Source organism: Ailuropoda melanoleuca, chromosome 5, assembly GCF_002007445.2.
Source record: "Ailuropoda melanoleuca isolate Jingjing chromosome 5, ASM200744v2, whole genome shotgun sequence".
NCBI classification, from domain to species: domain Eukaryota; kingdom Metazoa; phylum Chordata; class Mammalia; order Carnivora; family Ursidae; genus Ailuropoda; species Ailuropoda melanoleuca.
Genome location: NC_048222.1, coordinates 39,760,900 through 39,778,921, shown reverse-complemented (window position 1 = coordinate 39,778,921; position 18,022 = coordinate 39,760,900). Strand labels below are relative to the sequence as shown.

At 53.6% G+C, this 18,022-nt stretch overlaps 1 protein-coding gene across 2 annotated transcripts; it reads right to left on the bottom strand.

Annotated features, from left to right (window-relative positions):
* Nucleotides 1-170: 170 nt before the first annotated feature.
* On the bottom strand, nt 171-18,016 carry CLN6 (CLN6 transmembrane ER protein). 2 transcript variants are annotated; one of them, XM_034660772.1, is made up of 7 exons: nt 17,918-18,016; nt 11,491-11,608; nt 6,735-6,833; nt 5,465-5,653; nt 5,106-5,161; nt 3,709-3,831; nt 171-1,964 (listed from the first exon to the last, which is right to left on the bottom strand). In XM_034660772.1, the coding sequence occupies exons 1-7, from the start codon at nt 18,001-18,003 to the stop codon at nt 1,694-1,696; spliced, it is 942 nt and encodes a 313-aa protein (XP_034516663.1). In that variant the 5' UTR covers nt 18,004-18,016; the 3' UTR covers nt 171-1,693. The 2 variants fall into 2 exon arrangements, with proteins under 2 accessions (XP_034516663.1, XP_034516664.1); XM_034660773.1 differs by lacking the exon at nt 3,709-3,831.
* Nucleotides 18,017-18,022: the final 6 nt, after the last annotated feature.

Here is an 18,022-nt window from a genome sequence, read left to right as displayed (position 1 = left end):
CCCCCCACCCCCAGCATCCCCCGGAGAGGCCCGGAAGGCCAGTGGGCAGTGGCAACGCCTGCTCTCAGCTACTGACAGGCCTCAGCCCAGCCACTCTCTCCCCTGCCCCAGGGATCTCCCTCCTGCCGCCCAAAGTCACACCCAAAGCAAGCAGCAGCCACCAGCCAGGCTGGCTCCACACTGGTCTTTATTCATGCCTCTCTCCGCCCCCATGGGACCGGGGCTGGGGGACCTCTAAGGGGGCTGCAGAGGGACCCCAACATGAAAGGAGCATCTGAGGCACGGGGCTCCCTGAGAACACAGGAGAGGAGGCAGGGCCCGGGGAAGGCAGGCCAGGCCCCCGGAGGCCCACAAGCTCACCGAGCCAGTGCTGGCTGGAAAATGAGACTGTGGTGTCGGACCTTGTGGGCAGACCTAGCCCCGAGGCCTGGGGGAAGGTGGGCCTGGGGTGTCCTACTGGGAATGAAGCCTCCCTTTTCTGGGAGCAAGGCCATGAGCAGAAGGCATGAGATTCAGGCTGAGACAAGGCCTATGGGGGAGAGTCTCCAATCTGCCCCCCGCAACATCCCCCAAGTGCCCCCTGGCCGTATACTGGGGCTCGGGGAATACTGCAAGTGTTTGAGAATGCAGCCTTCACTGGCAGCTCAGACATCCTGGTTGGGCTGCCAGGAAGGGGTGCCACGGTTCCGGTGGGGAGCAGGGAGAAGCTTCTGGCAGAGGGAAATGGTTGGAGAGACCCCAAGATCAGGCTGTGGTCAGGGGAGCAGACTGGCCGCTGGCTCTCCAGAGGTGGGGCGGGGCAACACTCCGTGTGACCTGAGTTTGGGGGAGGCTCTGCGGTGCTCATACCCTTCCCGGGGTAGCAGAGGGCAGTGACAGGACAGAACTAGGCACCCATCCCAAGGCTGACCCAACAACCAGCCCGCTGACACATTTGGGCCCTGGTCCCAGCGAGTGCAACGGAGGCCCAGAGGAGGGATGTACTTTGCTCCATGATACCCAAAAAGTTAGCTTCACCTTTGTAATCTGGCCTTCAGGGTCAGGGCAGGTCTGAGGGGCGAGCCAGGTGGCAGGTGACATGCCCAGTCCCCTCATCGCTGCTGCCACACCCACCAGGCCTACGTAGCGTGGCTACCAGGAGCCACCCCAGGAAGAGAGCCGCTCTGAGCCGTGAAGGAGAGGGCCCGACTCCAGGCAGGCGTGCGAGAAGCCGAGGGCTGGACACACTGCCTCAAACTATACCCCAGCCCGAAGAGATCCAAACCAAAGAGAAACTTGATCCAAATAATCAGTCTTACGATGAGGCACGCTGCACATGCGTGCACACACACACGCACACCCCCATCCATGTGCACAGTGTGCACCCCTACCAACGTTCTCAGTGACCAGCTACACACACACAGTGGACGCACACGTGCACACACACACCCCCGTCCATGTGCACAGTGCGCACCCCTACCAACGTTCTCAGTGACCAGCTACACACAGTGGACGCACACGTGCACACACACACACACACACACACCCGTCCATGGGCACAGTGCGCACCCCTACCAACGTTCTCAGTGACCAGCTACACACACACAGTGGACACACACGTAGGCGCACACACGCACGCACGCACATCCCCTGCTCAGACACCCTCTACGGCCCGTCTCCCGCCGCCAGAGCACCGGTGGCCGGCTCCAGGGACTCAGTGTCGGCTGCTGACGTGGAGGGTGTAGAAGGCCCAGGGCTCAGGGACGTAGATGACACCCGGGTACTTCTTCCTGAGGACAGGGTCATTCCACAGCCAGGCGACCCACAGCGCCACGAGCAGGAGGGTGAGAGCGAAGGAGGAGAAGAGGAAGAGGCCGTTGCTGTCCAGGAAGAGGCACTTGCGCTTCTGGTGCAGGACGAGGGCCAGCATGGCGAAGAAGGTGAAGATGAAGAGGATGAAGATCTGGCCCTCGGTGACCAGGTACCTGCAGAGGCCGGTGGGCGAGGCAAGTTGTGTGCTCTACCCCGCCTGGCATCCCCCCCCCCCGTACCCACATTCCAGGCTGCCGCCGGTCCATCAGAGCAGCTCATCTAATGGGAGGCGCAGGGAACCGTACTGCTCTTGCATATTGCCTTGGCTTGTGTAGCTGCTATTTTTAAAAAGGTTGAGTTTATTACCAACATCTAAACAACAGATTAGCAGTTTCTATCTCTGTCAAATAAATAAATAAAATCTTTAAAAAAAATAAAAATAAAAAAAAAATAAAAAGGTTGAGTTTATTACCAACATCTAAACAACAGATTAGCAGAAAATGTGGATTTCTGGTTTCTTTGGTCACATTAGGCCTCTATTCCCGTACGACAACTGATTAGAGGAGAAAGCAGCTCTCTTCTCTAGAAAGAGCACAGTTCTACTGTTTGCCACAGTCCCCACCATTCCCTGTTGCCTTACTTGATGCCTACTTGATGCCCTTCTGTTACCAGCTTGGTTCCTATAGGCATGTGAGTTTGGGAATGCCACTGCAACTCATAGGGGTTGTCATTACTGTCTCTTTGAAGGCTGGGACAGCCTCAGATCTCCCAGGGTTCTCTGCAGCTCCTGCGGCAGTATCTAGCACACGGCCAGGAATCAAGTAACATTTGTTGGAGGGCTTCTGAGAGGTTGTCTGGTCCATTCCCCTGCCTCTAGACAGAAACGCGATGCTGACCCATTCCACTCACAGAATGACAGCTCTGCAACTCAGTGGCTGTGGGACCTTGGGGAATCTACATGACATCCTGGAGCTTCCGTGTTCTTACTTAGAAAGGGGACATAAGTGGCCCTGTGTCTTGAGAGGTAAGAGACTGACAAGAGCTGTGTTCATCTCTTACTTGGAAAAGCACGTTGCTCAACAAATGTTGAGCTCCTACTGTGGCCGTCTCTGTACCAACACGCTGTGCGTGAGAACTGGGCGGAAGCCCTCCACATGTCGAACCACTTTCCTTCTTGCTGTGGTTGCCACCCACTCATTCATTTTCATCCTGTCCTCAGGGGGCATACAGATTGGCCCTGGTCAACCCCCTCTACCAGGCTGGGGACGGACCCAGGGGCGGATCCTAGGGAGCTGGCCCTAGGAAAGAAGGCCCTTTTCATTCTGAGGCAAGCTTCCCACCAAAGAAGGGTCCAGTCCTTCCTATGACACCCACCAATGCTCAGGGGGAGCCTGTTTCCGGGGCAGAAGTGACAGAGGAGAGGTGGGCGCCTGGCTGAGGCCTGAGTCCTCTGAAATGGGAGGAGAGCTCTGGAAGGCACAGAGAAACCAGGCAAGAAGCTTGCCCTTTATCTGTCCTTGTCACCTTCGTAGCACTTTATACTTTAGGAAGCCTCTTTCCCTCCTTCTAGATCCTCGTTATCTCCTGAGAGGGAGACAAGCAGGGACTGTCCCAATTTCACAAAGGAGGAAACGGAGGCCCACAGGACCCTATGGGCTCGATATCACAGGTGGATTCTATTGGCTCCACGGTGGCACTGGGGTTCTGGGAGGTAGGGCAGAGGAGCACGGGAATGGAGAGGCGGGCACTCAGGCCTGGCTTCCCGGTAACAGAAAGGCTACCACAAAGCACGGTCACCGTCCCCTAGCCAGACAGAGGAGGAAGCAGGAGCCCAGAGCAGGACTGTGGTCAAGAGCACATTTACCGTCTGGCTCACTTAGTGCCCCGGCCCCGCCCCCAGGCCGGAGGTCCACTCACCAATAGTATAGGCCACTGGGCATGACCAGGAGCAGGGCCACCCCCGGCATCGAACTCTCGGCCTTGGTGGCAGTGAAACAACCACTGAAGTACACGAAGAGGATGAGGAAGAAGGGGATGTACCTGCAACGGCGAGGCCAGGGCCTCAGAGGCCTGCCCAGCTGCCCCGTCACCCCTCCTCCCAGCCTTCTTCCCCCGTGCTCGTGCTGCTCCCCTGCACCTTCCCATGCAGGTCGCTTCAGGGTTTACGAAGCCCCTGGTTTAGGCCAGGGCACCCATCCCTGCCAGACTTGCCCGTGCTGGGGGGCCGGGGCGGGGAGGCAGGAAGATGAGGCCTGCTCCCTGGCGCATGCAGATCAGAGGCCCATAGGCCATGGGGCCCCTCCCACACGGCCCTGGCCACCTCACTCCATGTGGGGGTGTGTGTAGGGGGTGCCTGTCTCACGACACCCCACACACCAGCAGCCTCCGCCCCTCACACCTGGAACAGGCGTACCCAGCAGGGCTGAGGAGGGTGAGCCTCCAGGTCCAGGTAAAAAAAAAAAGAGAGGGAGAGAGAGAGAACCTATCTGCTGGGGTCGTCCAAGGGGCTGTGAAGCCCCCTCACCCACACCCACCCCACAGCCTCACCCCTTCCCCACACACAGCGTCTCACCCAGAAGTACCAGCCTCTCCCACACCCCCTTCTCTCAGCTACCCTGTCTCCTGGCCCGCCCTCCTCTCCCTCACGGGGCCCCCATTCACTCCCAGCGCCCCCCCCTTCCCAAACTTCCCTGGGAAGAGGCTCTGGGCAAAGGCCGGTCCAGGGCCCCTGGACTCGCAGCCAAGAGGACCAACTTTGCCTGTTCTAAATGGATCCTGGAAACACGACTGTGGGCCTGGTGTGACAGGAGCCAGGCACCTCACGCAGGGGTGAGGCCACCGGGTGCAGGGCTTGCTGGCTGCCCCCCTCACTGGCCCCAGCTCCTCCTGTAAGGTGGGGGGGAGGGGCAGAAAAGACAGCTCCCCGCATCTGGGGCCCCGGCTCTCCCCCGCGGCTGCGCATAGCTGGGAGGTTTCCGCCGCCTTTGGGGTGAAGGGGGCCCTCCCCCCATCAGGTCCAGCGGGCCCTCCTCGGCTTCCTCCCGACCTCCACTCCCGAAGACAACGTCCTGACACGGTGGGGTCCCCCCTCGGTGCCCACCCGCACCCCACCGCGGCGAGAGGGCGGGACTTGGCCCGCGCCGCGCCCCTCCCCCCAGGCTCCTGCGGGGCCGGGAGGGACAGCCGCTCACTGCCCTCTAGTGGTCGCCGCGGGCACTGCTGCGCTGGGATGGGCAAGGCCCCGAGCCCCACACCCAGAGGCTCCAGTGTCCTTGGGGACACAGCCCGGCTGGCGCTGCCTTCCCGACACTCACCACATGGAGTGGCCCAGGTACTCGTCGTAGTAGTAGAGCAGCTCAAAGGAGTCGATCTGAGGACGGAGGCCGTGGCTGGTGAGTGCGACAGGCGCGTGCGGAGAGGGTGCGGGGGCCCACGCAGCCCTCATTCCCCAGCCTCGGTCTTGCCCTCTAGTGCAGGGGACCCTCGTGGGAGCCAGTCAAAGTACCACCTCCTTAACGTGCCGTGAGCCTCCGGGCTCGGCGGGTACCGCGCCCTCACCAGCAGCGCTCCTGGAGCGGATCAGGTGCAGTGACCGGTGCGGGTGACCTCTTTGGGCTCCAGGACAGACTGTGCCCACAAGGCTTACGTGCGGGGTGGGAGGGGGGGCGCTCACCAGCGTCTCGGGCTTGAGGTTCTTGATGATGGGATTGTCGCGGACAGACAGGTGGTGCTGGTAGCCACTGAAGAGCAAGCGGTGGTTCACCGAGTCGCCCACCAGGTGGATGCTGGCGCCCATGACCAAGGTGATGGCGCTGACGTAGATCACGGCGCGCGGCAGGGTGCGAGGAGACCGCTCGATGAGCTGCGGTCAGAGGGACGCCTGCTAGCATGACTCGGCCTCCACCGCAACAGAGGACACCCCCGCCCCTCCCCCATGCCTGGGGTCGGATGGATGCCACCAGCTGAAAAATCACTCAGAAATTGCGGGGTCCCTTTAGCAGGCTAAGCCAGCCTCCAGAGTCTCATAGGAACCCCGTGAAGCCGGCATGAGCTGGGAAACAGCAGCCCCTTTCCTCAGGGAAGAGGCCAGACTCAGAGGGACTAGCTGATTGCTCAAGGTCACACACTAACCCTGTGCTCGTAGTGACAGCCAGGCCTTCGACACAGGCATCCAGGCTCCAGGCCTGGCCCTCTCCCTACCCTCTGCTGTGCCTTTGTGTGGCTGGGCTGGCTCGACGGCAGGACCCTCTGATTTCGGAGCCACTGGTCCATGGTCAACACAAAGAAAATGTCAGGGAAGTGGGGGTGGGGGGGTGGGTAGGATGCTTCGGAAACGAAACTATTTAACTTAGGCTCCTCGGAATTCTCATATTATACCCTTCTTACTTTTGGAGATTGGAAACATCTTTCTAGAAACAAAATGATGGGGATGGTAGCTGGTGATAGTCGTTTCAAGAGCCCTTATTTGGCTGTGCAAAGCCGGCAGCCCCGGCTAGCTCTGTGCTCCCAGTGACACCTCCAAGTCCCGTATCTCCAGGCCAGAGTAGAGGTCCCCTCCGTTGCTGCCACCTGGACCCTACCTGCCTTCCCAACTGGTCCCTGACTTCTCCCCAGACAACCAACCCACTCACTCCTTCTGCCTCGGCCTCCCCAAATGTACTGTGGTTTCACAAGCATGACCCTGTCTTCAGGTCCTTTTGCCTGACCACCTCTCCCACGTCATCCCTTGGCACACAAGGCTGAAGCCCAAATCAAACACCCCTCCTTGGGAAGGGCTTCTCCATCCCTCCTGGCCAGGCCTTTGATGTGTCCCTCCCCCCAGGCTCAGACAGGGTAGGCCTGCTTGCACCTGCTTCCATGACTCCCAGGGCTCCGCACCAGCTTCCTGCTGGAGGAGGAAGGAATGAGCGTGAGAAGGGAGGGCAGGGAGCCCGGGACTGTACCTTGAGCAGGAGGAAGGGCGTGATGACGTTGTAGGCCATGTGGAAGTAGTCTCCCACGCTGGGCTTGTTGAGTGGAAACCATTCAAGAGGGAACACCAGCTGGGGAGCAAAGGGAGGAATGGTGTTCATCCAGGCAGAGCCCCACAAGGCCCTTAGGGAGTCAGCCCCCCTCCTCCACACACATTTAACTCTTTCTGTGATCTCTGGGGATCCTCTTGGCAGCCCTGGGGTACCCAGACAGAGAACCTGGGTGCCAAAGAAGGTAAATGGTCCTGACCCCGGTATACAAGTAGATGCAAATCCAGGGCTGGACTCTGTACCCTGCCCGCAGTGGGTGCTAAATAAATGTCCCTGGGTACTGCCCTGGGAGTTGGAGCCTGCTTTGGGACTTCGTGGTGACCCTTGGCAAGTCCTTCTCCTCTCTGGGGCTTGGTTTCCCCATCTGCAACACAAGAGATGTGACCCACGTGGTCTACTTGGGCCCTTAGCAGTCTGACACTTCAAGTAAAGAGATCTCCTGACCACTAGGCCCCATGCTCTAGGCACTGAGCGGATGGGCTGCAGACAGACTGCTTCCAAATCAGGTCAAAAGTATACATTAGGAAACAAAGGAGACAATAAGTGAGTTCTACCAAGTGGCTTCAGTTCTCTTTCTCACCCTCCCTGAGACGGGAGGCAGGCCAGGGGCAGTTCCTCTGTCTGGCAAGCCCTCTCTCACTGGTCTACCCCAGCGAGTCCTGGCCTTGTCGGGGTCGGTGTGAAAACCCCTGCGCAGTCAAAACATGTTATGACCGCCCCAAACTGTACTTCCAGCATCTGCTGATTGAGAACACAGGCAATGACCGCAAATTTCAATCAAAATTGTAAATGTTTATCTCTTTTAATTCAGAAATGCCACATTGGTTAAAACTAACCCCCACATATAAAACTCCCAGGATACAGGACACTGTTCTCTCTTTCTCGGTGTGTATCTCTGTATCTTCATCTATATCAAGATATGTATGTTGGATATATATACCGTATCTTCTTTATCCACTCATTTATTGAGGGACACTTAGAGTTGCTTCCATAATTTGGCTATTGTAAATAATGCTGCAATGAACATAGCGGTGCATACATCTTTTCAAATTGGTGTTTTCATTTTCTTTGGGTAAATACCCAGTAATGGAATTATTGGATTGTATGGTATTTGTATTTTTAACTTTTTTTAGGAACTCCATACTGTTTTCCACAGTGGCTGCACCAATTTACATTTCCACCCACAGCACAGGAGGGTTCCCTTCTCACCGCATCCTCGCCCATCCATTACTCAGCCATAAAAAGAATCTTCCTATTTGCAACAATGTGGATGGACCTAGAGGGTATTATGCTAAGTGAAATCTAGAGGGTATTATGCTAAGTGAAATAAGTCAGAGAAAGATAAATGCCATATAATTTCACTTACATGTGGAATTAAATAAAAACAAATGCACAAACACACACAGAAATAGAATCATAAATACAGAGAACAAATTGGTGATTGCCAGAGGGAAGGAAGTTGGGGGATGGGCAAAATAGGTGGAGGGGATTAGGAGATACAAACTTCCAGTTATCAAATAAATAAGTCATAGGGCTGAAAAGTGCAGCATGAGGAATACAGTCAATAATACTGTCACGATGTGGTATGGTGCCTGCACTTAGTGTGGCGACCACAGCATAATGTACAGAACTGTCAAATCACTAGGTTGTACACCTGAAATTAATATAACACTGTATGTCAGCTATACTTAAATTTCTTTAAAAAAGATACCTATGGGGCGCCTGGTTGGCACAGCGGTTAAGCGTCTGCCTTCGGCTCAGGATGTGATCCCGGCATTGTGGGATCGAGCCCCACATCAGGCTCCTCCGCTATGAGCCTGCTTCTTCCTCTCTCACTCCCCCTGCTGTGTTCCCTCTCTCTCTGGCTGTCTCTATCTCTGTCGAATAAATAAATAAAATCTTTAAAAAAAATAAAATAAAATAAAAAAGATACCTATGATGGCTGAAATACTCTTTGCGATAGCGAAATACCAGAAACAGGCTGACTTGTCACCTAACTCGGACGAGCTGAATACATTACAGCACGTCTTTACCACAGCAGGTGGAGTAGCCGTTACCAGAAATGACACTTTATAGGTACTGACGTGGAAAGACAGCCATTGTATATTCTAAGGTAAAGCAAGCAAGTTGTAGGATAAGGCATAAAGTAAGATCTCATTTCAGTTAGAAAAGGAAAAAGAATGTACACTATGCTTGTAGGAGCAGAGAAAGGAGTGGGTGGCTGGGCCCCAAACCGTCAAGGGTGGGACTGGAAAGGGGAATCTAACACTTCTGCATACACCCGGGCATTAGTTGACTTGTTACAATTACTATACAACTTGTATAACTTGCACGGGTTTGGTTTTTATTATTACAGATTCGGGGATGTCATGCCTATGTTTCAAAAGCTCCAGTGTATATATGAGCTTTTCAGGTGTATACTCTCCCAACAAGCCCACTTCGGTTGCTGGGCGGGCTGGGGAAGTGATGCGCCCTGCAGGAGACCAGCATGGCCATCTGTGGCTGAGTTCTAAGAAGAGAGGGCAGAGGACAGCCCTGAGCCTGCTCCAGACCTCACTTCCCCCTCTCCGTAGCATCAGTGGGATGCGCGTCTCCGTTAGACCCCAATATGTGGGAGGGGGCTTGGAGCAGCCAGGCCAACCAGCCTTCTTACAGATGACAGAACCAAAGCCCAGCACACAGTGACTTGCCTGAAGTCACCCACAAAGCTGACCGGGTACCCTGACTCCTGGCTCAGTCTCTTTCCTTTCTCCCGCACTTAAACAACATATAAGCCTTACAGAAAGTCTGCAGAAAGAAGAAACAGCATCCGCCCCAAATCTGCCCCGACGGTGTCACCAGAATAGCTTTTTTTTGGCTAAAGATTGATTTATTTATTTGAGAGAGAGAGAGAGAGAGACGGCACGCAAGAATGAGCTGGGGGAGGGAGAGTATCCCAAGCAGACTCTGTGCTGAGAGTGGAGCCTGATGCGGGGCTCGATCCCACGACCCTGAGATCCTGTCCTGAGCCAAAATGAAGAGTCAGCTGCCCAACCGAGCCACCCAGGTACCCCAGAATAGCTTTTCTTAATCCCCTTCGAGTCTCTGACCCATGTGTGCAAGATGTCGAGACCGTCACTGACTTGCAATCAGGCAGTTCGCCTGCCCCTGCCGCACCTCTTCTCTCCTCACACGACCCAGGCTGCTCGATCCCCATTTAATGGCCAGATAACGTTTTCTATACCGGATACAGAAAACTGATTTACCCAGTCCCTACCGCTGGACCCTGAAGTCACGTCCAAGGTAAGCAACACTGCAAGGAACACCTTTGGGTAGAGAGGCTGTTGTCTTCTCACTGGTTACATCTTCAGCACAGGTTCTTGGACGGGGTCTTACTGGGTCAGGGGGGATGAACATATTAGGGTTCTGGAGATATACATGACAGGAAGGGGGTGGGCTCTGGGGCCAGAGTGCCTGCACGCGGATGCTGGCTCTTCCACTTGCTGCTTCGGTGACCCTGAGCCAGGGACTTGCCCTCTCTATCCTTGAGTCTTCCCATCTATCAAATCGAGATTAGTAAGAGTGTGGAGGCGAGGATTCAATAAGTTTAAACACATAAAGGGTTTAGAACAGAGTGAGCGCTCAATGCATGTTAACCATTATTTCTACTTTCCCACTACTATTTTTATTATTATTGTTGTTCCTTCAATAAGAGTACATTGAGGGAAGCCTGGGTGGCTCAGTCAGTGGAGTGTCTGACCCTTGGTTTCAGCTCAGGTCATGATCTCAGATCGGCCACGCGTCAGGCTCTGAACTCAGCATCGAGTCTGCTTAAGATTCTCTCTCCCTCTCCCTTTGCCCCTCCCCCTGCTCATGCGCATGCACTCTCTATCTAAAATAAATAAATCTTAAAAATAAATAAATAAATAAAAATGCATCGAGCACTTAGGCCAGGCACTGCTCTAGGTGCCTAGTTGTCACCTTGACAAACTGCTTTCCAAACGGGCTTTGCTCATTTGCATTATCACTAGCACGTGCAAGGTGTCCGTTCCAGGACTGGATATACTCGGTTATCACACGCACACACAAATCAACAACTTGGTACACGGTGGTAACTTCACTCGATTTGTTCACATTCCGTTACCTATTTATCTATCTGTGTATGTCCTTATTACAAGCCAGGGGCTTGGGCACTCTTCCAGTATTAATCTCTGTGGAGGCCACCACTGTCCACTGATACACAGAGTACCCTGGAGCGAAGGGGATGCTGTCACAAGATAGCACTAAGACTTACCTGAGGCTCAGAGTCATAGATAACGTGCAAAATCAGCCTATACTCTTTACCTCCAGAAAAATAATATATCAAGGCAGCGGGGTGCCCTGCTTTCTTTCCCACACCCTGTTGTATGGCTTGGTGATTTGGTTAAACCGGGTGTGGGATGGTGGGGTGCGGGAGGGGCACAGTATCCCCGTTTAGGGCCACCAGTTCCCCTCTGAGAGTCAGGGCACAATATGACTATGCAGGCCCCCCGGGACCCCCACTTGTTGGCACAGTCACAGAGCTAAAGGACATGGAAGCGTCCAGGCCTATTCTCGCAGTTTATGTAGGGAAAGTGACTTGCCTGAGGTCACTCGGCTAATTCAAGTCACACCGTGTCCTCACTGCTGGTAGGCGCTCTGTCCACGGCTTCACACTCACCATGGCAATGGGACGGCCGAAGTCCAGAACCCAGTTCTGCAGGGTGAAGTAGAACCAGAGGTCAAGGTGGAAGGGAGCTGTGCCGGCAGCGGCTTCATCAGCCCTGACGGTGCTGTGCCTGGGGAGGAACCAGGTAAGAGGGGTCAGCTCTTCTCTCCTCCCGTGAGAATCCTGCCCCTGAGATGAGCCACAGAGAGGTCTGGGGATTTGAGGGCAGGAGGATTCATTTCTAGGAAGACTTTTGCTGGCAATACTGGCTCTGTGGCCAAGGGCAACGTGTCCTGGGAATGGATTCCGGCTGCCCCGACGTTAGCTTCGCTTCTCTGTGATTCAGGAAGTTGCCAAACCGGCATGCTAACCATTGGGCGTTCTCGCCTATAGAATGACGGGGAAATGAAATGGGGCAAAGGATGCAACGTGGCTGGAAAATGTGAATCATGATGATGGATGACAGCAGCGAGCCTTTATTGAACACTTACTTTAGTCTAGGCACATTATAGCTGCTTGCAAGCATTATCTAATTTAACTCTTTCAATCCTCACAGAAATCCTCTGAGGCTGGGATATTACCCCATTTTGCAAGTGGAAAAACTGAGGCCCAAGATATTACATAACCTGCCCAAAGTTACACAGCCAAATACTTGAACCAAATGATGAGGCTCCAGACCTATTTCTAACCTCTCTGCCATCATCAGGTCTACAGGGATTGGGCCACCAGATGGGCACGTGACCTGAGCTGGACCAATCACAGCCCTCTAGTGAGATCTGCCTTACAGGGCGGAGCCTCGGATCAACAGGCCCTTTCCCTCAGCTCCTGAACTAGAAGGAAGTAAGAACAGGGCTGTCGTGCCATTCTTCTCACCAACCCACAGGGCAAACAAGCCAGCAGGGAGCGAGCTGACGCAAGAGACGTGACAAGAAGTGGAACACTATCTGACAACATGTCTTTGGATGCCTGTCCCTCCTGCAAAGCAGTTAGCCATCTGTTCTCACAGATAAGCTGAAGGTCAAGGGCCAGTGCATGTGCCGCTTCTTCCAGGAAGGCTTCCTGATGAAGCTTTTCCCAAAGCCCCACCCGTCCTGCTACAGGGGTGCTTCATCTCTAACCCCCAGTCTAGCCATGACATCATGGGCCTGGAGTTTTGCTTTTATCTAGCCCCTCAAGAAAATGAGTGACTTTTAAGGTTCTCTCAACTCACTCACCTCCTCATCAGAGTCCAAATCCTCTTTACAATGTCCCCGACACTACTTGCATGCCTCTACTCCTAAGATGACTGAGGTGTGAATTTGTTCACTCTGCTTATGCCAAGAACAGGGGCTGTGTGAATGGTCCATGTTAACCCGAGTTCTCAGCTCCGTTCCTGGTTTATGCTTAGCGACTACTGGCTGATTTAAAACCATCTCGATCACCAGGGGCGACATGAAGGTTTTCCTCTTCTCAGTGATACTATTGCTTCTGTAACTTTCTGGGATCCCTTTCAGCCAATCTAAGAAGGGCCCACATCGGGCTGGTAAAGCAGCCCAGAGGCAGAGGGGCAAGCTCCTGGGCAGGGGTTCTCATCATCCTCTGGTGGCAGGCGCGACAGGTGGGGTGGGCCTTTCTTGGGTCCACTAAGCCTTCCTGTCCCTTCTACTCGGTGCCCAGCCCCCCACTTATTGAGTGTTCAGTGTGTGCCGTGCTAGGAGCGTCACCCGCACCATCTCACTGAATGCTCGCAGCAATACCAGGTTGTTCCCCTCTTGTGTGACAGATGGGGACACTGAGGCTTATGGGGCTTAAGTGCTTAGCCAAGATCACCTGCGTAGTAAGGCACAGATAACTACTCCTTTTGTCAGCCTATTTCCCACGCCATGCTTCTTCTAGTAAGAGATGACGTTTCCTTGCCGCAGCGAGGGCCGGTGACCTAAGCCAGCCCAGTGGGACTTTTCCAACTAGAGTTGGTGGAAAGAGTACCTTCCTTGCTGGCACTGGGGTGCTAAGGATGCAAGTCCAGGGCTGCCTGTGGTCAAGGTGCCAGCCTCAAAGGACAGCCCGGCGAGAAGGAAGCAACCGTGCAGAGAAGACCAGGTAAAAGGAAGAGGAAAAGCCTTGAGAGTTCTGGGCAGCCCCAAGGTAACGGTTTGGCCACATGAGCCAACGCATTCCTTTTTGCTAAGGGCGCTGTAGTTCACACTGGCTTTATGTCACTTGCAACCCAGGAGTCCTGAACAGCATACATTCAAACCTGTGTCTATATGAACTCAAGAATTGTGCTCTAAATAGTTTCCTCTTCTGTTTCTATTATAATAAACTATGTGCCATATGAAGAGAACAAGACAGAGAAGGCTCAGTAAGAACTGGGGCAGTATGTGAAGCCTGCACAAAGGAAGAGAGCCAGAAAGCATGGCAGAAAAGCAGCAGGAGAGTGGATCGAAGGCCTGGGGTAGAAGTGAGGAAGGCGCTCCCTGGAGCTGAATGCCCGGGCTTATCAGCAGAGAGGATGAGAAATGAGGGACTGGCTGGGCTTCAGAAGGGGCAGATACTCAGAAACTCACAGTGAGGATTGCTCTGAGATGGGTCTAAGATGAGGGACTGGCTTAGAGGGCCCACCGGCCTTTCCCCTTAGTGACTACCAGTCAAGCTCTCAAAAAGCAGAGGCCTGAAGAACTTGGTGGGAGAAAGAGGATAACAACCCTCAGGGTTTTATTCTGGAAACCTCTAAACTGGGCAAGGAGTAGGACGTTTGGTACAGAGGAGAAAGGTATTATGAAAGCCTGGGGAAGCACTCAGGTAGGGTCTCTGGAAGCTGTGGATACCTAGCATATACTAGGGGCTCAGTAATTATTTCCTCCTCTACCCAAGGGGGCATCTCAATTAATGGGGATCCCTGTCAGTAGTCCAGCTTGGCTTAGCAGGGCAGGGGGGGGAAATGGCAGATACAGGGCACTCAACTTGGAAGTCAAGACTGGTTAGCATCTGACTGGTTTTCTTCTGTTGGGACTGTGAGCACAGGAGGCAGATTATGGAGGGTGAAGGCAACCTCTCCCCTAGTCCTTGTCCTGGGAATGAGCAACCTCAAGCCTGTCCCAAGTTCCTGACTCCACAGACCACACACTGAGCCCCCAGCCTGTGCCATCTCTAGATCTCAGTCATCAGAAACTGCAACTGAGAACACCAGTGAATGGCAGGTAACCCAAGACAAGGATGGCCTTTTCTTTCCTCCACAGTTTTACAAGTCAACCATATGGGGAAACTGATACCATGACAGTTGGGGAACACATAACATATAGCTGAAATATTCAAAGCAGCCAGCACCTGCACGACTGCCTGGCAGAAAAGGAAGGACTCAGCCATGGTGGAGTCAAGCAGGGACCCATAAATGGGAACAATAGAGGGATTAATTTTGGTTCTATATAATGAATGGTAAAACACCTGACATGATGGAAAGTTTGACCCAAAAAATGAGAAAATGAGGGCAAATAATAAGAGGGAAAAAGAAAGGCAATTAGAAACCCCAGAAAAAACAAAAACAATATAAGACAGCATATGGTACTGTTAAACATTCCTTGGCTTTGTAGGGAATGTTTACATGGCTTAACTAATAAAAACATTGTATACTGATTTTCAAAGTTTAGAATCCATGCACGCACAAAACATGGAAGACAACTATGCCTAAAAACAGCAGGTAAATACCGTTAACTTTGAGAACATCAAACTATAGAGGACAGGAGTTGGGGGAAAGGGTAGGGAAAGCCAAACGTTAGGGTAGGGGACTATTATTCTCCTTTGAAAAAGGAATCAAGAGATACTGCCTGTAGTTGCCCCAAAAGGAAATAATGGTGTATGCGTATTCCCTAAGGCTACAAAGGTAACAAAGAGAAAAACTAAGAATAGTTTAAAAACTGAGAATAGATGAAAAGAACCATCTTGTGAAGATGAGGGAGCTGTGAGCCAAAATCATAACAAGCAGTCAGGAAATATTGTCTTAGAAGCTACTAATGATAAATCAAGGGGCACCTGGGTGGCTCAGACAGTTAAGCGTCTGCCTTCGCCTCAGGTCATGATCCGGGGGTCCTGGGATCGAGCCCCACATTGGGCACCCTGCTCAGCAAGGAGCCTGCTTCTCCGTCTCCCACTGCCACTCCTTCTGCTCATGCTCTCTCTCTCTGTCAAATAAATAAATAATAAAATCTTTAAAAAAAAAAAAAAAGATAAATCAAGAAATGGCAGTTGAGCATAGCTTTTAAGAATATGGACTTTGGAGGCCACCTGGGTTCACAATCCAGCCTTGCCACCAACCAGATCTTGAGCAAGTTACTTAACCTTTCTTAGGCCTCAATGTTCTCATCTATAAAATGAATGATAACAGTAGATCCTATCTCAAGAGTTGTGGTTGAATTATTACGTGCCAAACTTTCGAGTGGGCTCTGGTCCACGCAGAGTGGTTGTCTCTGGTGCCAGGAAAAGGTGGAACAGAGAACCACTGCTTTTTCCTCTAAGCGCCTCTGTGCTATTTAATGATAGGCATATATTACTTTGATAGCAATACAAAAACTATCAACAGAGCAGGCAGAAGCTGGAATGGGTTACCTCGAAAGACAGTGAACACTGTGTCGTTAGAGGCGTGTGAGCAAAGCATGGATGCAGCAGAGGAAATCCAAGCATCTTAGGAAATGGACAGGTTGGTTCTGTCTACTGTCTTAAGCAACGACGATACTGCAAATGGTCCTAGAGGTGCCCTACCAGGGTGGCAGGGATACGCCAGAAGTGAGGCAGTCCTCGCACCATCCCCAGGGAGCACCATGGCTGGCAGCAAAGAGGGACATTGCTCCTCAGCAGCCCAAGCGGAACAGTACAGAAGCCCTGGGTTTAGACCCTGGTTCTTGCCAGCAAACGATGTAACCTCTCTGGGCCCATATACCAACTATGTTTTCGTACATATACAAAATATGTGTATGTTTCCACATATATAAAATAGAAAAAAAGACCAAGTAAGATACCGCACACGGAAGCCCCACACGTGAGATGAAGTGGTGATCCTATCTGTTACCCACGGATTGTTCTAATTGGGCTGCCACCGTTGAGGGCAGTCAAAGACCCCCAGCTTGAAGGGGAGCCAGAACAGAGATGACCCTCGGTAGCAGGAGAAAGAGCTACCCTCAGTCTACCCTCAGTCACGTCTCTCAGACTTCTCCCCTCATCCCAAATCACACCACAGACTTCCTAAAATTGACTCTGAGCACACCAGTGCTCAAAAACCTTCCATGGCTCCCCTGTGCTACATCTTTAACCGGCCATTTAGGGCAGGAACTGCGGTGAGGAAAGTGAGGCACACACGGCCCAAAATTTAAGTAGGCACAGGGTTGCCTGAGTGAGCATCTCCTTAAATTCCCTTAAAATATGCAGTCTAGGCTTTCACTCTAGTCCCAGCCCAGCGGTCAGGAAAGGCTCTTCCCAGTCAGTCCGTGTCCTCTTGCCGCTGTACACCAGAAAACTCCAGCATCACTGACCGACCACCTGCCTCTCCCCAAGCTTTCAAGTACCTCCTCCCCCGACTGGAACAGCCTTTCCTCCCTGAGTCACCTACTGAATACTCTGAGACTCAGCTCAAGTCACCTACTGAATACTCTGAGACTCAGCTCAAGTCACCTACTGAATACTCTGAGACTCCACGAAGCTCTCCAAGATGACCTCTTAGCCCCTTCCGGCTTCACTTTACTCCCCCCTTTAGCGCCCACCACAGCACTGTGCACACCAAAGATGCTTAATGAATGCCTGCTCAACGCAAGGTATGTTTCTGGCCTGTACAACAGGACGAAGGCAGAATGGAGGGAAAGACGAAAAGGTTCCGCGCTTCCTCTTCTGCCCCTCCTGGTCTCAATCATATAAACCAGTAGTTTCTTCACCTTAGTGAGAGAAGGGAGCGGCAAGCGAGTGAGAAAAGTCCTTCCTCGTTCTTTCTCGGCGGAAGGGGAGCTTCCACACTTGGCTGTCTCTTGAATGTCCAATTCTCACATTCTGGTGATAAGGAGTGAGCCTCCCGATTATCACCAGAATCCAAGTCCTATTCCGCTTGGAGAGACCCCGAGAACTTGGAGGTGGCGCCCGGGGCGTGCGGGTGCGTTGGGGGCAGAGTGTGCGCCGGGGTCCTGGGGCCCGCCGCCCCCACCCCGAGTTTCTTGGATCCCTAGCTTGGTCTCCCCAGAGGCGCGACTGTCCTCGAGCCGGCCTGGGGGGCGGGGGCTGCTGAGCCTGCCTGGGCCCGGGGCGCCCCCAGGGAGAGAAAGGGCGGTGGAGACGGGGCCCAGGCGCCAGGGCGCAGCGAGGGCAGAGCAGGGGAGACCGACTCCCGCGGCAGCCCCGGCCCCTCCCGGGCTCCTCCAGAGGGGCCCCTGCCGCCCGCCCCGCGTCACGTGAGGGCCGCGGCCTCGCTCCCGCCAGCGCCCACCTGGCCTGCAGGAAGGAGGCGCCCGGCTGCGCGCCCGCGCCGCCCGCAGCTCCCGGATGCTGCCGCCTCCGCGCCGCTGCCTCCATGGCTGCTCTGCCGGCGGCC

Excerpts from the sequence above, each read along its gene's own strand:
- CLN6 (XM_034660772.1), bottom strand. The coding sequence starts at position 18,003 with ATGGAGGCAGCGGCGCGGAGGCGGCAGCATCCGGGAGCTGCGGGCGGC. Across the intron at positions 6,834-11,490 it reads TCGGCCGTCCCATTGCCATG|CTGGTGTTCCCTCTTGAATG; the intron begins GTGAGTGTGAAG and ends TTTGCTCCCCAG. Across the intron at positions 5,162-5,464 it reads ACCTCAAGCCCGAGACGCTG|ATCGACTCCTTTGAGCTGCT; the intron begins GTGAGCGCCCCC and ends CTCCGTCCTCAG.